The following is a 24,421-nucleotide window of genomic DNA, read 5'->3' as shown; positions in this document are numbered from 1 at the left end:
TCCCAGGTACGGTAATCATAATGAAATGATATTCAATTTTATGCTTAATTAAATCAAAAATGTAACTTAATGTCAAGATCTTCATAATACCGAAAATATGTGCCTAGCTTTAAACATTTGATTATGATGCATAGTGTGCTGATTTGGAGATTTTCTTTTCCATTTGAATGGAAGAGGATTTTATCTATGCCATCCAATTTTCAAAAGCCAGGGCCATTTCTGCTCTGAGTCCAAGATTCCATTAGAAAGCAGATAAATCAGTTCAGTTGTTTGCTATAACTTGGCATGGTAGAAAAGTCATCATATGCTGTCATCCTTGCATTTCTGCCCATTTTAAAATGAGAGCCCAACATGAAATAATTGGATTTAATATGTGCACCATTGCCATCCAGCCTAAAATTCTCTGAGAATTGTGAAAAACCAATGGAATAGCTAACTGCTGATTTTTTATTTCCTCGACCACAAGATCACACTACAGCAGCAGCCTAAGACTATGCAAAAGTTTTAATTTGAGACACATTATAACCACAAATGATTTTCATTTATACTCACTCCTTCCTTAAATTTTTATCTCTGGACCGCTTCAGGATCTTGGTACCATTCTGATATAACATTTCAATCTCCTGTGCTTCTTTGCTTTTCTCTGTTTCATTACGATCTGTTGTACTCAAAATATTATAGGCAGTCAATATTAAAGAGCCACAAATTCTTTTTTAATATTTAATGCAGTCAACAGTGAGCTATTTACTTACTAATGACTTTTCTCGATCTCTCTTTTCAACTTCCTGTTGGAGTGGAACTATTCTTCAGAACTAATGTAAAACTGTTCAACCCAGTAATTGCATGCCAGAACAGAGTCACCCTAACATCAATATTTGTGGTGCAGGATACAGACAGAACTTGTAGTAGTGTATGCTGAGGAGCTGAGCTCTGGGATGTTGTCTTATTCATTTTTGTATGAAAGGAAGGCATTAAACTCAACATGTGCAAAGTTACAGTCCTCTACCAACCACCTTCAGTTTCACTGCACTTCTCTCACACAACAAAAGTTCATATTGAGACTCAGAAGAATGTGGTCTAGCTCTCCTATTTCAGGAGCTACCTATTGGTAAAGACAAATTCACCAATGCTTTCAACTTGCTAGCACAGGATTTGGCCTTCTGAAGAAAAAAGTGGTTGAAGATCAAGGTCTTTGTGCTAATACTGTCCCCACATGACCCTCCCAATTCATTACAAGGGTAAGTGAGCTAGCATCAATGTCCAGTCCAAGACAAAACAGCATTTATATCTCAGATACTCTCCATGGGCTGCATTGGGCAGGCCAAATAATGCAGATGCACAACACACCAACCCTTGAAACAAACAATCTATTTCAAGATCTGTGATGAGAGGATACCATCAGGCAGACAAAAGGAAAGATTTTGAGGATGTGCTCAAAGCTTCTCCGAAAAAATACAACGTTCTTACCAATCATGGGAACTTCCGCTCAAAGTGGAGAAGAAGCATTTGAAGTGGTACCGTGAAAACTCAGGTCCATGTATCAGGATCACACAGTGATGCTGCATAAATGACTGTACATACTAATGTATGTTAGTGGTTCCAGTTGACTTCAATGCAGTTCAGATTTAGAGGCAGAAGGTAAAGTTTTGCCTCTCCTATAAAGCATGCCTGGTCCTACCAACTAGGGATGATTTTCCAGGTAAATTTGTTCTGCATCTTCATCAATAAAGATGTCTTGAATGAAATATGCCACTTTTTGTATCCTCAACTACAAGGACTACATTGCATATAGTTGTCAAGAAGAATCCAGCTATAAATGTCTGTCACCGTCCAGGAAATGTTGCTATTTACCAACAACTGTTACAGTAGGGAGGATATTGAAGCTCTTGATTCAAGATAAATTAATTATACTTAATTTTCCCTTGGTACAGACCAGCAAATTGAATGAGAAGTAAACAATCTGCTGGATGAACTCAGCAGTTAATGCAACAACTGTGGAAGGAAAGAAGGTGTTGACATTTTGGGCTGAAACCTGATGCAGGATCAGGTCTCAGTTCCAGCATCTGCAATTTCTTGTGACTCCTCAGTGAACATTTGTCTTTGCCAGGATTGGAGGTGGCCCATGGTATGGAATGAAATTCACTGCAAGCATATAACTTTGCAGGGAAATTCTACCTGAAAGAGAACCAAAGGGAATTCTGCATCCTAAGCATGCAACGCCTTCATTCTGCAGAATGTGGTTTTACCAACTGTTATTGAATCACCACAGCAAAGCAGAGGAAGACTGCTGGGTTACAAGGATTATTCAATATGACATAACATTCAGCTTCAGCACAGATGTGAATAGTTGACTCTGTTTCAAGATTTATGCTGCATGCTTCACAACTTCATCAAGAAAACAGCCCTCCTCTTTTTCTTCCAATTATGTAACAAGAAAAAGAGGAGCAAAAGCGTGAGGAGGAAGAGGGAAAGAAGGAAGCAGGGGCAGCTGAAGCAACCCTGATAGTTACATATCGCCTCTTTTGTCCATGAAGTCATCTGACTGTGGCTTAAGATTTCCCCATCAATGTATTGCCTTCCTTCTGTCAATGATGTTGTATTTAGCTACAGAAGTGTCAAAAATTAGTAGAAAATTAAACCTAGCTAAATTAGGTTTAATTTTGCTGCATTTGTTATAAGGCATCTTTTTCATGGAAGAGAGCGGGAAATATAACTTTGAGATTAATTTAGACACCATGGTTGAATAACTACAATGTTCCATCTGCTCATTGAAGTTATAAGGTGTACAACAGTCTGCGAGGGTACAATGGAGTTTTGAATGTTTGATAATGATAGTGGTCATTGGTATGTGAGTGATGGGAAATAGTAAGCAATGTAGTATCTGATAGTTATAAACAACAGAAAATCTGCAGATGCCGGAAATCTGAGCAACACACACAAAATGCAGAAGGACCTTGGCAGGTCAGGCAGCATCAAGGAAAAGAGTACAGTCGACATTTCGACATTTTGGGAACTTCTCTTGGCACCAATACAAATTATGGATCTTCAATTTTGGCATGGTCTTAAAGATTGCTACAACCATGTTATGAAATTACTTTGTACATGTCTGAAGGCCCTTCTGCAAATACATTACCTCTTTTCTATATCAAGTCAAGTCAAGTCACTTTTTATTGTCATTTTGACCATAACTGCTGGTACAGTACATAGTAAAAATGAGACAAAGTTTTTTCAGGACCATGGTGTTACATGACATGGTACAAAAACTAGACCACGCTACGTAAAAAAACAACACAGGAAAAATCTACACTAGACTACAGACCTACCCAGTACTGCATAAAGTGCACAAAACAGTGTAGGCATTACAATAAATAATAAACAAGCTAATAGGGCAGTAAGGTGTCAGTCCAGACTCTGGGTATTGAGGAGTCTGATAGCTTGGGGGAAGAAACTGTAACATAGTCTGGTCATGAGAGCCCGAATGCTTCGGTGTCTTTTTCCAGATGGCAGGAGGGAGAAGAGTTTGTATGAGGGGTGCGTGGGGTCCTTCATAATGCTGTTTGCTTTGCGGATGCAGCATGTAGTGTAAATGTCTGTAATGGCCGGAAGAGAGACCACAATGATCTTCATGAAACACCAATGCCCTTGATTGGAAAATCCAACAAAATATAGTGGATTTGGTCTAGTATATCATGGGTAAAGCCTTCCCAACTATTGAGCACAACTACTGTGAATGAAATGCTGTTCTAGGAATGCAGCATCCATCATCAGAGATCCCCACCATCCAGGCCATGTTCTCTTCTTGCTGCTGCCATCAGGTAGAAGGTACGAGAACCACCAGGTTCAAGAACAGTCGCTACCCCTCTGTGATCAGGTTCATGAATAATAGAGGCTAACTACACCATAGCTTGCCCCATCATTCAGATGTTCCCACACCAATGATCTCACTTTTAGGACTCTATCTCATTACCTCATATTCTCATTATTTATTCCTATTTATATTTGCAATGGCACAGTTTATTGTCTTCTGCATTCTGGTTGATCTTTCATTGATCCTGTCATAGTTACTATTCTATAGCTTTCCTGAGTATTATCACAGAAAAATGAATCTTGGAGTTGTATATGGTGACATATATGTACTTTGATAATAACATATATTTTGAACTTTGAACATCAACATTGCAATCATGAAAACAAACCAGAAGCTAGCATGCAGCCTGCTTTATGCTCAGTGGATACTGGTTAATCATGTACACATCATCCAATATTTCCTACAGCTATTGAATTTAACTTTCTTACAGCCTTACAGCTTTATTTTATTCTTATTCAGCTTCCTACCCTGTATTATCCATTTTGAACCATTATTTATCTCTGGTAATATTTTGGCATTTCTTTCTATGTCTTCTACACTGGATGCAGGCTGTTCATTCTGTGCCATCACTGGCTCGTCCTGTTTTGGCTCATTTTGTTTTGGCTCGTTGTTCATGTTGTATCTCTTCACCTCCACTGGTTCGAGTGACAAATAGTCATTTTCATTGTCCACACCCTGAAATAGAAAATTATTTGGATTCAATTCTAACAAAAGACTTTGTGAAGCATTCAGTAGGATTGCTGCTAATCTTACGCCTCGATCCATGTTCTTGGTCAATCACCATCTCCCTGATCTCCTTAGTATCCAAGAATCTTTCAAACTTTGTATTGAGTTTACTCAACAAATTAAGTACAGAATTCCAAAGATTTACCACCCTTCTTTGCAAAGAAACCAGTCTTATAAACTTGAGTGACTACAGGTTATGCTTCCTTAAATGACAATTCCCTCATCTCAAAAAGTAGTCTTGTAAATTGGTTTGATGTCACTAAGGACACATGCAAATTTCTACAGATGTATCATGGAGAGCATTCTATCTGGCTGCATCATGGTGGGGTGGGGGTGGGCAGGGGTAGTGCAGTCACTGAACAGGATCACGATAAGTTGTGAATTCAGTCAGCTCCATCATGGGCACCAGTGTCTCCAGCATACAGAAAATCTTCAAGGAGCGATGCCTCATAAAGGCGGCATCCATCATTAAGGACCAACATCACTGAGAACATGCACATTTCTCATTGCTACCACCAGAAGTGTCTGAAGACAGACACTCAACAATTCAAGAAAAACTACTTCCCCTCCGCCATCAGATTTCTGAATGTTGAACTCATGAACATGACCTCATTACTTTTTCTTTTTTTCCTCTTTTGGCACTACTTAAGATATAGGAGCAGAATCAAGCCACTTGGACCATTGAGTCTGCTCTGCCATTTCATCATGGCTGATCCATTTTTCTTCTCGGCCCCAATATCTTGCCTTCCCACTGTATCCCTTCATGCCCTGACCAATCAAGAATCTATCAACCTCTGCCTTAAATATACATAAAGACTTGGCCTCCGCAGCTGGCTGCGGCAATGAATTCCCTGGTGTGGACTGTCCAACTCAGAAAAAATTAGCTCGAAGCTCTGCTTTTCAAATCTTGGACCCGAATGAAAAGTAGCTCTTTTTATGCACTGCTGACTGGTCATTCCTCTAATCAGAAAAAAAACAGCTGCAAAACTCTGCCTTCAAAATCTTGATCGGCGCTCTGATTAAAAAGTAGCTCTTTTCATGATCAACACAACATAAATTAATTACTTATTTAATTTAACTTTAAAAATTCTTACTTTAATTTACAATAATAATAATGTTTTTATTAACACAAAACACACAAAATACTGGTGGAACGCAGCAGGCCATGCAGCATCTATAGGAAGAAGTACAGTCGACGTTTCGGCCAAGACCCTTCGTCAGGACTAACTGAAAGAAAAGATAGTAAGAGATTTGAAAGTGGGAGGGGGAGGGGGAAATCCGAAATGATAGAAGAAGACCGGAGGGGAAGGGATGAAGCTAAGAGCTGGAAAGTTGATTGGCAAAAGGGATACACAGCTGGAGAAGGGACGGGAGGCCTAGGGAGAAAGAAAGGGGAGGAGAGCACCAGAACAGGCAAGGAGTGATTGTGAGAGAAGCAGAGAGAGAAAAAAAAGAAAAAAAGAAGAAGAAAAAAAGGGGGGGAGATAAGTAAATAAATAAGGGATGGGGTTAGAAGGGAAGTAGGGGCATTAATGGAAGTTAGAGAAATCAATGTTCCCTTCTCCAGCTGTGTATCCCTTTTGCCAATCAACTTTCCAGCTCTTAACTTTATCCCTCCTCCTCCTGTCTTCTCCTATTATTTTGGATCTCCCCCTCCCCCTCCCACTTTCAAATCTCTGATCATCTTTTCTTTCAGTTAGTCCTGACGAAAGGTCTTGCCCCAAAACGTCAACTGTACTTCTTCCTATAGATGCTGTCTGGCCTGCTGCATTCCATCAGCATTTTGTGTCTGTTGCTTGAATTTCCAGCATCTGCAGATTTCCTCGTTTTAATGTTTTAATTATTGCATATTAAAATGTACTGCTCCTGCATAACAACAAATTTCAGGACATATGCCAGTGATATTAAACTTTGCTTCCTCATTAGTTTATTATCATGACTAAACTTGATATAATACAGAAACATTTAAATATAGAAAGTAGAAGGAAGTACAGGCCATTCAGTCCTTTGAGTCTGTTCCCCTACTTGATATGATTGAGCCCGATCATTCACTTCAGTACATTGTTCCTGCTTTCTTCCCACATCCCTTGATTCCTTTACCTTTAAGAAATATAGCCACTTCTCTTGAATATATTTCATATATTGCCTTCTTTGTTTTCCACAGGTTCATTATCCTCCAGACAGTGAATACTGTGGATCTCAGTTTTGAATGACACTCATGGGGTCTTGCCAAAGCTCTTGTTATACATCTCTGCTCTTGAACTTTATTTCTTAAATAGTTGCTGTATTTAGATACATACAGTCAGCAGCTCAAACACAAGGATGTGCCATTCTCATAGAACCTCCTCTGTTCACAAGCTTTCACCATGTCGTCCCATTTTCATAATCAATATGAATAGTCTTACACCTATTCATGTTATACAGCACCTGGCATACACTTGCCACTTTCTGAACTTTACAAAATCTTATTGGAGTCACTTTGCATATTTCTAATTTCTCATACTTCTCTCAGTATTTGTATCTTTTCCAATTCCCAACAATTCTGTCTTCTCATTTAAAAAGATCATGTACACTTTAAATAGCTGAAAACCTAGTACTGCTCTGTGTGACACTCCAAAAATAACTGTCTTCCATGGCTAGTAATGCCATGTAAGCAAGGCAAGCCAGTTCTGATTCAATTGGCTAGCATTACAAGCCTATAAATATAGAAGACTGTTCGGAGTTCATTTCAGTGTTTAACTCCTAAGGGCTGTAACTAGCCTCAAAGAAGATGAGATGCTTTTCTTTGAACTTATATTAAGCTTTGTTGGAACAATGTAAGTGACCAAAGATAGAGAGGAGAGAGCAAGAGTGAATAATCTGAATAAAATGAAAAATCAAATCTACAAATAAACTCAGTAGTTCAGAGTTTCCTTTGTGGATTGAAAAAAGGTATTCTGCAAAGGGATCACTGCTTCACGAGTACAGAGGAAAAAATATTGTGCATATAAAATGCAATGAACAACAGTAAACTCTGATAATCTGTCATTTGACTGTTCAGTAATCTTGATGGTTCAGAATCTGTTCATGTTTTGTCACATCTCAAAGAATTCATTCAGCCTCATGAGGCATGACCTGCACTTCACAAAACCAAGCTGACTACCCCTAATCAGACTGTGCTTCTCCAAAGAGAACATTAAGGTTCTTTAGAAATAGGATCACCAAAAAAATTTAAATTTTTTTACAAAGATAAAATTTGCTATTATGGTAACAGTTCAGTTATAAGTATGTTTAAGATATCTCACCTTTTTGGTATGATGGTTTTCCATTTTTGTAACATTGCTGTCTGTGTCTATAAATATAATTAAAAAGGGAGAAATGTGGTTTAGTTTCTTCATGCAATTTACAAATAAAGATGGTAATAATTTAAACAACATGCTATTGAGTCGTAGAGATACAGAGCAATACAGCACAGATTGGAATTGGAATTGGGTTATTGTTGTCAAATATACCACAAAAACAGTGAAAAGCTTGTCTTACACACTGTTCATACAGATCAAATCATTATACAGTGCATTGAGAGAGAACAACGTAAAACTAAAATAGAATGCAGAATAAAGTATAGCAGTTACAGGGAAAGTGCCGTAGAGGTAAACAATAAGGTGTATGATCATAATGAGGGAGATTATGAGATCAAGAGCCCATCTTATTGTACTAGGAACCATTCAATAGTCTTATAACACCAGGGTAAAAGCTGTATTTGAGCCTGGTAGTATGTGCTTTCAGACTTTAGTATCTTCTGCCTGCAGGAAGAAGGGAGAAGAGAGAATGTCTAGTGTGAGTGGGATCTAATGGGATTATGCTGAACATGGTAGTCAACCAGCTTATCCCAATTTCTTGTGTTCGTCCAGGGAGAAAGATTAAGAAGGCAATAATTACTTGGGAAGGAACACACAAAATGCTGAAAGATTTGTGTGTGTTGCTCTGGATTTCCAGCATCTGCAGACTTTGTTGTGTTAACATTTACTATATATGGGATTCAAGACAGGTGGAAACTTAAGCCAGTCAGAGAGCATGACAAAGGTCCTTAGGCATAACTCCTCCATATTGACATATTGTCAGTCTAAATTAGTCCCATATGTATAAGATCTTTAAAGATAGGTCAGGGGGAAAAGCAAATCTTCTGGTGTCTGTAACCTTCTCCAACCCCTCTCTCTTTTGTCCCCCACACTCTCAATTGTCTTCTCATTGGAAAAGGTGGAATGCCAGAATACTGATATTTAAAAAGAGCATGATCGAAAATGTTTAGTGAATTACAGGATCAATGGGGTTCTCATATGTGGTAGGAGAAATAATATCTCTAACATAGTACAGATGAATAAAGAAGAAAGGAAAGTAAAAAATAAAAAGTAGGCATGGATTTCAAAAGATAATATCTTGCTTGACCAACCTTATAACTATTTTCAAAAGTTAGCAGAGAGAATATACAATTTATCTAAATTTTTAGAAGTCTTTCAATTAGGTACCAGACCATAGACTGATCAACAAGGTTAGAGAATGCGAAGTCAGTAGACGAGTAGCAGAATAAATGTTTTAAGATACAGAGAGAGGAAGTACAGAGTAGCAAATCACAATGGAAAAAATGTAAATAATAGATCAGTGGAGGTGATAATGATTTTAGATTTTTAAACAATTACCTACTTTCTAAATTTACAGATAATTTCATTTGGAGCATGCATGGTAGAGGGTGTGTGTGGGGGGGGGGGTGTGAAGGAAGACTACGACAGATTTGAGACTACAAGACTACAAGAAGTTTGAAACATCAACTGATTACTCTTTTTCATAGATCATGCCTGATCTGCTGAGTTCCTCCAGGATTTGTGTGTGGTGCTGTGAATTTCCAGCATCTGCAGATTTTCTTTTTTTCACTTAAGTGTTTCAATTCCCTTTGCCCATGATATACTCAATCTTCAAGTGCACCCTGAGGTGTAGGAATCTTATGAACATCAATGGTTGATCAAGTTGTGAGGAAGTTAAAAAGTGAAGAAATAGGGATGAAATGGAACAGACATCTCACTCAACAAGATGCTAAGAATGCCTATTTCACTAAATTTAGTGAATGATTTACTGAGTACTTTTCACCAAAATAACAGCATCAACAACTGGCATTTAAGGAACAGCATGGGAACTTTCTCAAATATATATTGGCAATGAAAGAATTCTAGATTAAAGTGCAGCAGTCAGTGCTGGTACAATTAAACTAGGGTATGTTCAAAAGGCCAAATAAATATCTAGTAGTTCTAGGCTTGAGGAAATTGCAGAAATAGGGTAGGGTGTGGTGCAGAGGAATTCAAAATCAAATGAGAATTTTAAAATTAGGACATTATTAAATGGGAGGCTATGTAGGCTTGTGAACGCAAGGACAATAGGTGTATGGGATGGTGCCAGTTAGACTTGACGATTAAGTTTTGGACAATATTAAGTTTACAAAGACATTACAATTACAGATTGTTTGATGGTTAAATATCGAATTAATTCAAGTTTGAGTTGGATATCATGACACACAATGTGAACAATAGCTATCAGACTCCCATGATGTAACATAGCTTGCTCTATCACGTATATATAATCAGATCAGCTTCAGATTCTAGTCCAACAGGCTAGAGCAGGAGATTGCAGAGTGAGTTGGAGAAAGTTCCTTGTGGAATTTACGTGCCAGATTTAAAAAGTGAGTGGAGTCTGTCAGACCTGTCTGTGGTGTAGGAGGTTTCTTGGGTTAGTAGTAACTTAGCAAGGGCCAATAAAAAGAAGTGAGGTTTAAGTGTAGTGGCCTTTGTGGGAGTGGGCCAGTATTTGAGTGGTCAGGCTTTGGCTTAACAGGTGCAGGCTAGAATTTAAGAATGAGAAGTTGGAGGCATTACAAATAAAGGCAGGATGGTAATTCATGCAGTAGAATACTCCTCCAGTGAGATGTAGGATTTCAGAGTACCTAATGGTCTCCTGATGCCTACATCTGTAGTGCACCCACAGCTCTTGACTGACAAGGTCAAGGAACTGGAGATGGAGCTGGATACACTCAGGAATGGATTCAACAGTGGCTAGATGGGAGATGCCAGAGAGTAGTGGTGGATAACTGTTTGTCAGGTTGGAGGCCGGTGACTAGTGATGTGCCTCAGGGATCTGTATTGGGTCCAACGTTGTTTGTCATATACATTAATGATCTGGATGATGGGGTGGTAAATTAGATTAGTACGGTAAGTATGCAGATGATACCAAGGTAGGTGGCATTGTGGATAATGAAGTAGGTTTTCAAAGCTTGCAGGGAGATTTAGGCCAGTTAGAAGAGTGGGCTGAACGATGGAAGATGGAGTTTAATGCTGATAAGTGTGAGGTGCTATATTTTGGTAGGAATAATCCAAATAGGACATACATCGTAAATGGTAGGGCATTGAAGAATGCAGTAGAACAGAGTGATCTAGGAATAATGGTGCATAGTTCCCTGAAGGAGGAATCTCATGTGGATAGGGTGGTGAAGAAAGCTTTTGGTATGCTGGCCTTTATAAATCAGAGCATTGAGTATAGGACTTGGGATGTAATGTTAAAATTGTACAAGGCATTGGTAAGGCCAAATTTGGAGTATTGTGTACAGTTCTGGTCACCGAATTATAGGAAAGATATCAACAAAATAGAGAGAGTACAGAGATTTACTAGAATGTTACCTGGGTTTCAGCACCTAAGTTACAGGGAAAGGCTGCACAAGTTAGGTCTTTATTCTTTGGAGCATAGAAGGTTGAGGGGGGACTTGATAGAGGTATTTAAAATAATGAGGGGGATAGATCGAGTTGACGTGGATATGCTTTTTCCATTGAGAGTAGGGGAGATTCAAACATGAGGACATGATTTGAGAGTTAGGGGGCAAAAGTTTAAGGGTAACACGAGGGGGAATTTCTTTACTCAGAGAGCGGTAGCTGCGTGGAACGAGCTTCCAGTAGAAGTGGTAGAGGCAGGTTCGGTATTGTCATTTAAAGTAAAATTGGATTGGTATATGGACAGGAAAAGAATGGAGGGTTATGGGCTGAGTGCGGGCCAGTGGGACTAGGTGAGTGTAAGCGTCGGCTCAGACTAGAAGGGCCGAGATGGTCTGTTTCCGTGCTGTAATTGTTATATGGTTATATCCAGGAGGCTGAAAACTTCATAGATAAGGCTTTTACTTAGGTGGTCATGACCATTGTGCAGGCTTCTCATAGTAGTTGGGTGATTACCAGAAGTAAGGAGAGTAAGCAGTCAGAGTAGGTTCCCCTGTGGCCATTCTGTTCAGCACAAGTATATCCCTGGCCTGGCTGTGCCCTGATAGTCATTAACCCCAGGGGTTGTTGGGGTTGATGACCTATTAGGGCACATCAACAGCAGCCAGGCCAGTGACACTGTGGCCATTCTGAGGCTCAGCAGGGAAGCATAAAGCCAGGTGGCGTGATAACGATAGGGGACCTGATAGCTAGCGGGACAGACAGCAGATTCTGTAGCCGTGGAAGAGAAGCCAGGATGGTGTGTTGCCTCTCAGATGCTTGGGTCCAAGGAAGTCTCAGGGCAGCTACAAAAGATTCTCAAGAGGGTGAATGGCACCAATGACATTAGTAGAAAGGAGAAAAGAGGTCGGATGCAGTGAGTATAGGGAATTAGGAAAGAGGCTGAAAAGCAGGGCCTCCAAGATAGTAATCGCTGTATTACTTCCAGTACCATGTGCTGGTCAGGGCAGGAATAGGATGATGGTATAGATGAATAAGTGGCTGAAGAAGTGGTGCAAAGGGAAGGGTTTCAGATTTCTGGGTCATTGAGATCTCATCTGGTGATGCAGTATAAGGAGTTCAGCGACCCAAAGGTAGCCTAGACAGGGGTCATTGCGAAGACCGAGAGAAAGTGAGAGCAGAAGAGGCCAAGCAGCAGGCTGAACCTTGGCTGTGCCACAACGTTCTGGCAGGAGCAGTGACCCGAAGAAGAGCTGCCTAGAAGCTTCCCAGTCACCAGGTATGAAATGGCTAAGGGGAAAGGGGAGGGAGAAGCGCAAGCTCATCTAGAAGGAAGTGAGTGCAGTCATGGATGAAGAGAGATCTACTAAAGCAGTGGGCATGAAGCAGCAGGGAGCTTGGACCAGGCCATGGAAAAGACAGTGACATGGACTGATCTCTGGTGAGCCGAGTCACATTGAATCAAGTTCCTTGTCCAGGTCGTGTATGACATCCTGCCCAGTCCATCCAACTTACACAACTGGGAGAAGGCTGATGCCCCAGACTAGATGTTGTGTCGAAGAGAGGAGCATATCGTGAGCTGCTCCCTGAAAGCTCTTGGAGAGGGCTGATACCGCTGGGGACATGACCAAGTATTGAAGACCCTCACAGAAGTAATCTTCTTAAAAATCAGTAACAGCAAATGAGCTCAGCCCTGCAATTGAAGCATCACCTTTTTGAGAGTCATAGAGCAACCAGAAGCGAAAGTAAAGCCTCCCACAGGGATTCTGGCACCCACTCATGACTAGCAGCTCATTACAGACCTGGAGAAACAACTGAAATAGCCACAGCACATCATCAAGACCACCTTGAAACCAGACATCCTCTTGGCCTTAGAGGCATCAAAATGTATCATCTTGCTAAAGCTGACAGTACTGTGGGTGGAGCATCTGGAGGAGGCCCATGAAAGGAGGCTTGCTAGTTACGCGGAACAGGTCAGTGACTGTCAGAGGCAGGGATGGAAGGCAAAGTGCATGCCCATTGAAGTGGGCTGCCAGGGCTTAACTGTACAGTCCTCATGGAGCCCTTGGTGCATTGGGCATCACTGATACAAGGAGGTGGAGAGCCATTGGCAACATCACCGAGGCAGCGGAGAAAGCCTTAAGATGACTCTGGATTAAGAGAGCAAATCCCTGGGGGTTTGCAGCACATACTACCTGAACAAAAGTCATGGCTTGATCAACCACGGCTGGGTCGCCTGGGTGAGGGTGTCTGAAACACCCAATGACTCCAGGTATATCACTGATGATCTGTTCAGAGCACTGTCAGATGTATTCTTCAAAGAAAATGTAGCTATTCAAATAGAAACCACCCAAACACCTCCTATAGAGTGATCAAAGGGACTCAGAAATATGTCAGATTATTCTGAATATCTTCTGTCATGATATGGAATGTGCACTGTAAAGTTATCTTGCTGGTGCTCCCTGCCCATACAGAATATCTACTGACAGCCATGTCTGATAGCTTACGTTATCAGAGAGTAAATGGGTGACGATTGGGTGTAACATGTACAACTGTGGGTTAGCAGGGAAGGAGGCAACAAGAAAAGTGTCATAAACAAGAAAGCTGCATTTCAAAGACTGTTTAAAATAAGACTACTATAATTGAAGAAGAGGATGTGATCAAATGCCTGGACTCTCTCTCTCCTGGAGGCCATACATCTTCCATATAGCTCAGCTGTACTCAGTCACAGCAAGTAGGACAATACAGAAGACCCAGCTGGCTTGCCTTGATTCTATAGACAGTAAAACCCTTATTAATGAAAATACCAAGTAGCACAGACAAAATGCTGGAAGAACTCAGAAATCATACAGCATCTATGGAAGTAAATAAATAGTTGATATTTTAGGCTGAGACTCTTCATCAGTACCAGAAATGAAGGGGAAAGAAGCCAGAATAAGGTGAGGGGATGGGAAGAAGTACGAGATGGAAGATGATAGAGGAAGCCAGATAGGTGGGGGTGGGGGGGGGGGGTGAAGAAAGAAGCTGGGAGGTAGAAAAGGGCTGGAGAAGAAGGAATCTGAAGGAGGAGAGGCACCAGTGGGAGATGATAGGCAGGTGAGGAGAAGAAGAGGTAAGAGGGGAGTCAAGAGTGGGGAATTAAAGAAGAGGGAAAGGAGAAGGGAAAATTAACAGAAGTGGGAGAAATTAATGTTCATGTCATCTGGTTGAAGGCTGCACAGATGAAAAATTAGCTATTGATCCTCTAATCTGACAGTGACCTTACCATGGCAGTAGAGGAGGCCATGGACTGACATATTGTTATGGGACTAGTAATTGGAATTATAATGCTTGATCACTAAGAAACACAGACAAAATGCTGGAGGAACTTATCAGGCCAAGCAGCATTTATGGAAAAAAACTCCAGTCAATGTTTCAGGCCGATACCCTTTGCGCAAACGAAAACTAATAAAAAAGTGAGAAACACAGAATATAAAACACAAAATTAAAAGAGTCCAGACATATTCAGTTTAGCTCCGTGTCTTTTATCTGTTGTTTGTATTTGTTTGGTGGTAGGATCCCATTGAAGATAATCTTAAAAAAACACTGGCTTATTTTCTGCATTTTCAATTTAACAAGTGTTTTTGATTGTGAAGGGGTGGGGAGTGAGCAGATGCAAGAATTAAGAGAAAACTATGTTAAAAGATAGACTATGTGGCACTTATCAAATACCTAGTTTATTGACTTCAGTTTTGCCTTCATTACCAAAATTTCAAACAAACTCATCTCCAAACTCCTGGACCTAGGACTCAGCCTCACCCTCTGCAACCAGATCCTTGATTTCCTGACCAGTAAGTATCAGTAATAACAGCTCTTCAAAACTGGTACAATGACATGTCCTTAGCCCATTTCTTTATTCCCTATATCCTCACAGATTTCTAGTTTCTACACCAACTCCATCTACAAGTTTGCAGACGATACCAAGTAGTGAGATAGAGTGCAAGAAGGAACTAGAGACCCAAAAGGCATGGTGTCAAGATAACAACTTCCCCAAATGTCAGCAAAACAAAGGAGCTAGTTATTGACTCCAGAAAATGAGGTAGAACACTGTATGTAGTAGTGGTGCTGATGTGGAGATGGTTGACAGCTTCAAGTTACTTGACGTAATCATCACCAATGAGATACCATAAACAGGAAAACACACCAGTGCCTATACTTCCTCAAAAGGCTAAGGAAATTCAGCTTGTGCCTCATCCATTTTTACTGATACACCATAGAAAGAACCTATCCAGATGCACCACAGCTCTGCATGGCAACTGCTCTGCTTAAGATCACCAAAAATTGCTGAGAATTGTGGATACAGCTCAGTCAATCACAAGAAACAGCCTCTGCTCCACGGACTCTGTCTGCACATCCTGCTATCTTGGGAAAGCAGGCAGCTTAATCATAGACCCTCTCATCATGGACTTTCTTTCATCTTCCTCTTTCCATCAGGCAGAACATAAGAACAGTTTGGAACCACCACCTAGCTCAAGGACAGCTTCTATCCTGCTCTAACAAGACTATTGAACTCTTGTATGATAAAGTTTAATTCTTGACTTCAGAATCTACCTTTGTACCTTATTGTCTACCTGCACTGCACTTTTCTGTAACTATACCGCAATATTCTGCATTTTATTGCTTTTTCCTTTGTCCTACTTTCATGTTCTGGAAGGAACTCTGTAGACGGCGTGCAAAACAAAGCTTTTCACCTGATCTCAGTTCACGTGACAAAAATAAACCAATTATCAAATTACCATTTGCCTTCTCCTCTTCCCATTGTTTGAGGATGTTTCATGCATGATGTGAAGTCTTGTTGATGCTAATTGCAAGGATTAAAATCTAAAATAGAAGTAGAAAATTCTGGAAATGTTCGGCAGTTCAGGTCAGGGAGATTCGTGAAAAGAAAAACAAAGTAAACAATGATCTTTCACCAGAAGTGGTGGCTTTGATGATAGTTCATTGTCCTGAAACATTATGTCTGGTTCTCTCGCCACATTCGGCGCTGACCGGTTGAGCTCTTTCAGCATTTTCTGATTTTGTTGTATGGTTAAAATCTATTGGTCATTGCTTATGATAGTCATGAAAAAGTAAGACTCTGTTCTGAATAATGTTGATTAAACATTGGCCAGGGTATAGAAGAATAGCTTGGGATTTATTTTTAACAGTTAGGGAGGCACAACAATTACTTTCCGGGGAACGAAAGGGTAGAGAGAGCCAGTTCCCTGAAAATACCTACTTGCCAATAGGGGTTGAATCACTATCAGAACAATCAGCAGCGGTTTGTCCAGAGCCATAACCACCGAGAACAGCGATATCAACCGAACGCATGAACTACATTTCAAACTCCCCGCTCACGCCGTTGCTAAGCGACCACCCCGCTGAGCTCAACCAATCAAGGCAACTCGCCAACCCTTCACCCGGAACTGATTTTAGTTCCTCTCGTTCCCTTTCTCCCAACGATACCCCGTGTTTTAAATTGCTCTGTTTGTCTAGGATGTGTCGCCACGTTGTCTGCTGCAAGTGGCTGCCGGGTTTTCTTCAACCGAATAAAGTTTTTTTTTGTGCATTATTCAGGCTGCCGTTGGAGCAAAGATAATTCAAGTTCAATAGATGGCCCTGAGTTAACAATAAAAAAAAGCGTCAGTCAGCGTTAAGAAGAAGAACAAGACTGATTGGCCGCATTCAAATCTTTGCACAGTTCAATCCTAATGTATCTTTTCAAACGAAATATCACACAATTTATTCCCGACACCGGAAACTTGCAACGAAGTCGTGAGCACTGCGCAACCTAACCTGACAAGTTGCGCACCGCTCGTTAGCTCCGTTGCTGGCATTGTGTGTGCATCTGCCACCAATAGTGGGCGGCAGAAGCGCTGATGGACAGGTCATCAACCCAATGGACGTCGGAAGTGTTCCTCCAATGCCCGGGGGAGGCGGGGTCGAGCTATCAAGTTAGGTTGAGCAGCAACAGCTGTGTCGTGCCTGGAAACCGAAGCGGTTTGTGGTCTGTGAGAGGGAAACTGAGGAGCAACTGGCGGCCTGGGCAAGCAGAGCCTGAAACATCTGTTCCTCACACATTGCACCCAGACAGCAGCATCAACAAAACGGGAAGGGAGCCATGCCAAAAGAAAAGAAATCCACAGGTGGGTTGTGCTGGAAGCAATGTGTGGGCCGTTGCGGTATGTTCTCATCTGTCAGTGGCAGCCGGGAGAGCGGCAGGAACCGAAAGTTCCCATCCCTTCAGGTGGGAGGCTTCGCTTCAAGGGTTATTATTTACCCGGTGTACGCTCTGTTAAGACCCGAATAAAGCTTCTTGTGATCATTTTAGAGCGTGCAGACTAGGCCTTGAAGCGCAGTCTGTTAATGGTAAGAGGGGATAAAAGTGCACGTACCCACTTACTGTCACTCACATATACACTACATACTTTCTCTCGCACACGTATGGTGACTGCACGATCAATAAACTCAAAGATATACGGTTTCTACAGTCTTCTCTGGGTCGACTTAATGAGGCTGACGTCTGGAAGCATCCTTTGTTTCAATATGAACGTTGGATTAATAGTGCAGCTTTTGTGTAAATAGTGGAATGCAGTGCATTGGGGAAATCACTGACAGTTTCAGAAGTCCGTAGAGTGAATCTCCTGTCTCGTTTGAACTCGTCTGAAATACTCAGGCACCTGGCACAGACATTTATGTCAGCTTACCTTAAAGGAACGCTGTTAAATGCTAATGATATCAGGCTCTAGTTGAGATGTAGTGCTGAAATGCTTAATGCACGATTACTAAAACTGTACTCTTTGGCACACTGCGTTACAGGCACTTGAATGCTCGTATGCTAGAACCATCCTGATTCGGTTTCTCGTTCTATTTGAATTATGTTTTGCATTTTGGTTGCATTTTGATTTACCTTTCTAGGTAAGGTGTGTGAATGGGCAGGCACTACAAGTACCAAAATCTTGAAATATTAAACGAGTATGCTGGGAATGGTCACCAGTCGAGGTCGCATCTGTAGAGTGTGAAACAAAGTTAGTGTTTCCGTTTGATGATTTCTCATCAGAACTGTTCTGATGAAGGGCCATTGATCTGGAATCTTAATTCGGCTTCTTCACTGATGATGTGAAATGTAATGGACTGCTGTTTGCCCCACAGATACATACACAAGTCAGTTCTTGCACGTTCTTCCCTGAAATGGATTATCAAGTAGCGTGAACAATGGTTGCAAGTTTGTTACAAGCCAGTAACACAGACAACCGTGCATATTTTCCCTGCCCCGTTAAGATGTATCGCTTTTACTGAATTTTCGTAGTTATACCTCTGTTCATTGCAAAGATTTGAGTGGGTCCAAAGTCAGAAGTCAGAAACACAGGATATTTGTCAGCATCGTAGCACGAAACTGTCTTGGCTTAGCTAACAAGAAGAGGATTCATTTTTAAAAATATCTACTTTGTTGCACTTCAGTAATAATGTTTTTCTTTATGAAAACACAGCAATAGAAATAGACTATTTGAATGTAAAAATCAATGACTTCACAGAATGTTTTTGATTTGCCTCTTGATTTTAAACTACCGGTGTTATGATAACATTTGTAAACATGTGTAAACATTTGCTCATGATTTATATACAGCCCTGACTGGGAGGTTAAAAGTCATTAGCTCATAGAAGAGGGAATAATTTGAAGGGACAATACTGTAAGGATAAATTGCATCTTTCTAGATGAACACTCAGATGTTTTTGCAATTTCTGAATTGCTATCATATCTTATGATATCTGCTACTTTTAATATTTATTTATACTATCTCACTTCATTGTATAGAAATCTATTAACTATGATAAACTTGTGACTAAAATACCATATGTACAGTATTTCATTATCCTCCTGATCTTGGTCATGCCAGTGATTACTTCAATTTGGCAGTCTTGGCTTTCGGCTTTGAGAATAGACGGTACCTTGCTACCAGTTTCACATTCAAACGGGTGAATAGCTGCATTCGATTTCTTTATTATGCCCTGAGATCAGGTCACAAAGTTGGGATGTCGGGTAGCTGTAAAGCTTTTCTATGAATTGAGTTTCAGCAAATATTGAACAGCATTCTGTTCATTTTTAAACTAGTTTGAAATGCGGGCATTGTTTTGAAGACAACACTATTTATTGCCCTTGAAATACCTAACTTTTCACTATTTGATGTTTACACTGACGAGAAAGTGTTTCCTTGTACAACTTATAGTTTAATGAGGACAAAGGAAATAAGTGATGGTTGAAATGTAAACTTGTTTCATCTAAGTTAACCGTGGTACCTCATGGTAAAATTTAGAATTTGAAGAAACAGTGGGGAAAGGCTTTAACCTTTGTTCCGACTGAGTCCACTCCTAATAGAATTGGTGTGTTTTCTGACCAATTGAGTGATCTGGTGCTTTGCTGTCTCCAAGTGAATTTGGTGAGGTCTTGAATGAAGTGTGAGGCCTAGAAGCCTGGAGATGGGGCATGAGCCTATGATCAAATCCCATTATTGCTGATTAAAATGTTAAGAAAGATTGAACCCAATAAGGACCAGAGCAGAAAGCAGGCAGATGTTCAGCGCTGCCTACCAGTGGGTGGCCAGTCTCTCTCTCCCCCTCTTGCTTGATGGTGCTGGAGTCCTGGGTCTTGGACAAGGTTTAATCAATGCAGTTCGGACTCTGTAGTTCACATTATGATGTGTTTTGGTTTTCTGGTTGCTCCTTTTTTTTTTGTTGCTGTTTTTGCGCGATTTTGATTGGGGCAGACTGGCCACTGTGGCCTGTAGATAATGATGACACAGCGCTGGGTTAGGCTGAACTGAGCTGGACTGAATATGTCTGGACTCTTTGATAACATTGTGGTTTGGTGTTTTATATTTATTTTTGCTGTTTGTATGATTTGTTTTTTTGCATGTTGGGGGTTTGATGTTTTAATATTGAATGGGCTTTGTGATTTTCTTTGTTTTGCAGCTGTCTGGGAAGATGAATCTCAGGGTTGTATACTGCACACATGCTTTGGTAACAAATGTACGTTGAATCTTTGAATTGGCAGCCTGTTTGGTCATAAATGAACTTTGTATTACTTATAATTTAAGAGATAAATATGAAACATTTTTGAAAATTTGGCGCCCTTATTTACAAAAGATAGGATTAAATATATAGGTGCTCCGAAGATGAAATAATTGGTTATTTGGGGAAAGAAATAAATATATATACTAAAGTTATTATGAACTCCATGGAGCATGTGGGGATCTTTCTTCCTTTCTTTCTTCCTTTCTTTCTTCCTTTCTTTCTTCCTTTCTTTCTTCCTTTCTTTCTTCCTTTCTTTCTTCCTTTCTTTCTTCCTTTCTTTCTTCCTTTCTTTCTTCCTTTCTTTCTTCCTTTCTTTCTTCCTTTCTTTCTTCCTTTCTTTCTTCCTTCCTTTCTTTCTTCCTTTCTTTCTTCCTTTCTTTCTTCCTTTCTTCCTTTCTTTCTTCCTTTCTTCCTTTCTTCCTTCCTTCATGTTAGGGGGGAGGGGTTAAGGGGGGGTGGGTAATATACTTTTTTCATATACTTTTATTCTGTAACTACTTGAAAACACAATAAAAAAAGTTTAATAAAAATAAATAAATAAATGAACTTTGTTAGGAGTATTAGCTTGTTACGTTATGAGCTATCAACCTACCTACAGTGTCCATATACTGATTGACAAAGTTTTCTGTTTTGATACAATCAACATTTTGTTCAAGTTAGCAGTATTAGCAAAGCAACATGTTATGCACACATCATAGGTTATAATTTTTTCTATGTTTCAATATAAGGTACATTTTTTAATACTAGTAAAGGAGCCCCAAATAGAAAGTTTCTTGTAACATTTGGGGCAATGGTTTCTCAGGAACTTTCCTGAATTGAACATTATAAGAAAAATATTTTCATTTGTTTATTGGGGATTTTACAGGGTAGAAAAAGGAATCAATCAGAATTGATTTATTATCACTGACATGCATAATGAAATGTGTTGTTTTGTGGCAGCAGTACAGTGGAATACATGAAATATGCAGTAAATTATACAAAATAGTATATTTAGTGAGGTCGTTTTCATGGGTTCATTGTTCATAAATCTGATTGCATTGGGGTCTTAAGTCATCTACATATAAGACATCTTGAATGAGAAGTTTAAATTTTGACCAAGTTTACAAAATATTACTTTGCATTGTTGTTTATTATATAAAGTTATCATGAAGCCATTTGTAATCAGTGAGATATTGACAAAATGTAGAGTTTGAGATGATTGTCATTGTTTGTGTACAAACATAAGTTTCTTCAAAAAGCAACAAGAAACACTTAACTCCAAAATGGAAACCTACAGTTATATAATAGTAACATTGATAAAATGAAATGTGAGTCACCTTTTCAGGTTTATGGTTAAATGAAAGTGTAATTGTTTTATGCTGGATAATATCTAACATTATGTTATTAATTTGACATATTTATTAGTTTCCTGAGGAGCCATTGTATTACAAGAAACTTATGAAGTAGGAGAAATTGGTCAATTAAAAACTTGTGCATCCATTTGCCAAGTAATAGATCTAGAATGGAGTACCATGGTAAGGAAGTGTCCGGTGCTTATCAGTTTACCAGATTATAATTCTGCTAGATATTGTAACGAATTAACATTTTCTCTCTTGCATACATCCTGTAATGTTACTATTCCCAGCTGTAGTTTTTCTACATACGAATTGTAGATTATTATTTAAAGGGAAAAAAATTCAGGTTGAGTGAAAATTGCATACTTGAACGTGCATCATCATTAATACACTGCAAATTCAGTATCTAAAATGTGGTTAAATGAGAACAAATTATGTAGTTACACAGGAAAAAATGCACCTTTATAGTACAATTAGAAATTTGATCTTTTCAGACAGAGCAGCAATGGCTAACTGGCAGATGTCGATTTTTAATCAATGTTGGTTTGCAAAGTATTTACACTTGCACCATATTTTGTACTAATGTGAGGAAATGGCTTATTGGGTAGAGGGCTGATGTAGAAGGTTGCGCTGTTGAGTCTACACATTTAGTCTTTCTTTTGGAAAGAACTATTTAAGCTATCCAAACTTAAAATGGGTATGAACTCTCAATAGGACCTTCCTATTTCTGATGGTCTTAGTTAATGTTTTAAATATTTGGAGTGTAAAGTAAATGAAGAACCAGTGCAACAGTCTGGCAAAATAAAGTATTTTAAGAGTAATCTGTGTAGTTTCTCACCTTCTTAGATTTTTGGTGCTTTGCTGGAAGCTGAGAAAAGACAAAGGTTCTATTGTCCAAGCCTCCAACTCCCTTTCATCTTGCCAACTTTTGCCAAAGAAAAGGACTCCCCCCCCCCCCCCCACCAATAAAATGTAGTCTGTTGTCTTACAATGTGTTTTCATACCTCTTCTGTGAAAGTCAACTCTTTAAGTATTAAATGTTACAGGATCAAACTCCAAATTTCCAAAGACCATGTTAACAAATTTAAATGGAAAATAGCTTATCATTATGGATAATAACAAATTAACTTATTAGTTTAATATTTTATGTGGTGAAATTTGGAGAAGGTTGCATTGTTCGGACATGCATTTGTATTTCGAGTGACGAGATTTCAAAAGATCCTGTGGAAGCCAATTTGAATACAGATGTAAAAATTAGATGTTGAACTTGTACATTAACTCAAATAAAAGATAGATGGCACCAGTATTTAAGTCTTTGGCATTAAAAGCTGAGACGTAGGACTTAGTAATGTGGTAAATTTCATACCATTTAGATATTGGGAATTTCAAAAAAATCTAATGAATTTTGTCTTCTAGAATTAGTTTTATTACTAATTTAAACAAATAATCACATAAATATTTGTGACTTTTTTTTATCAAAGCAACATGAGGGAAATTGAAGATGATTCTGCCTCTTTACTCACTTGTCCCAAGTTATTAGTTATCTTTGTGGTGGGACAGATAAACAACTGTATCTGATATAAATTCCTTGAAGTGTTGGAGCAGATGGAGATTCTTGAGCAGTGTGACCACTTCAGGTAAGTGGTCCTCATCATAAAGATCAGGCCATCTATTTCTTCCTCTACCTTTCGTGGACTTTGAAGGCACATGAAAGCATGCCTGTGCACACCTGATTTCACCTTGTGATGTTCTGATCACAAATGATTTTGGTGCATGCTGCTGGACTATTGTTCCTTTGACGGATTGGTCTGAAACCAACACAGTTTCAGTGCTCCTGAGCGGCAACAAAGATTTTGCTCTGTGTCTGAGATTGTGCATGCTCTTTGTATTTGTACAATCTGTTGTCTCAAATTTCAAATTTTGTCTGCCTCTGTTAAGTGAGGTTGGAGAAAGGAGTATTGACAGTTCTGATGGACTGCAGCCATTCACAAGAGGTGTGGAGCAATAGTTAGCAATGCTTTGTAGGGTCTTTTGGCTTTAGTAGGAGCCTCTTAACAGCTTGCACTGCTCTTTCCACTTCATTTGTTTGAATGTACTGTAGGCTGCTTATCTGATGTTTGAACTCATAGTCACTAGCAAAGGATTTGAACTCTGAGCAGCTGAATTGTGGACTGTTGACTGACACAACTGTCTGGCATTCTATGATGAGTAAATATAGCTTTCAGGTGCTGTTTAACTGCTGCTGAGGATGTTGAGAACAGCTTGGACACCTCAACATTCCATTGAGCAGCAATCCACAGTGAGAAGATATTTGTCTTTTTTCAGCTCAGATATCTGTGGCTGCAATTTGCCACGGAGAGTCTAGTAATTCTGTGGGACTGAGAGGTTCAGCATGATTTTTGTGCAGTTTTTGTATGCTTCACATAATCTCTTAGCTGAGTGCTGACCAGGCCAGCACACAGATTACTTTGCTCTCAAGCAACATTTTTCAACTGCTTGATGCCCTTGGTGGAGTTGACTGATGATTTTGGCGTACATAGAAGCAGGAATGATGAGACCGGAGCCTTTTAGCAGCAAATTGTCAAGAATGGTGAGTGTGTCGCTTTCAAACTAGTAAGGTCTGAGCTTGTTATCTTCTTTTGGAACAGCTGGCCATCCATGCTCACAAATTTGGTCTT

At 39.7% G+C, this 24,421-nt stretch overlaps 2 protein-coding genes across 2 annotated transcripts in view; one reads left to right on the top strand and one right to left on the bottom strand.

The window, feature by feature from the left end:
• Positions 1–4,435, bottom strand: part of LOC140730131 (protein sel-1 homolog 1-like) — a 31,927-nt gene extending 27,492 nt beyond the window's left edge. Inside the window, exons 1-2 of the mRNA XM_073050264.1 lie at positions 4,336–4,435; positions 553–658 (exon numbers count right to left, since the gene is read on the bottom strand). Of these exons, the coding sequence (XP_072906365.1) occupies positions 553–658; positions 4,336–4,435 (206 nt within the window). The remainder of the gene's footprint in view (positions 1–552; positions 659–4,335) is intronic.
• A 12,753-nt stretch (positions 4,436–17,188) lies between these two features.
• macrod2 (mono-ADP ribosylhydrolase 2) overlaps positions 17,189–24,421 on the top strand; it is a 1,184,924-nt gene continuing 1,177,691 nt past the window's right edge. Inside the window, exon 1 of the mRNA XM_073051265.1 lies at positions 17,189–17,483. Coding sequence (XP_072907366.1) covers positions 17,459–17,483 — 25 coding nt within the window. The 5' untranslated portion in view covers positions 17,189–17,458. The remainder of the gene's footprint in view (positions 17,484–24,421) is intronic.

The sequence above is a fragment of the Hemitrygon akajei genome, chromosome 7 (genome assembly GCF_048418815.1).
Source record: "Hemitrygon akajei chromosome 7, sHemAka1.3, whole genome shotgun sequence".
Lineage (NCBI taxonomy): Eukaryota > Metazoa > Chordata > Chondrichthyes > Myliobatiformes > Dasyatidae > Hemitrygon > Hemitrygon akajei.
This window is presented reverse-complemented; position numbering and strand designations above follow the sequence as displayed.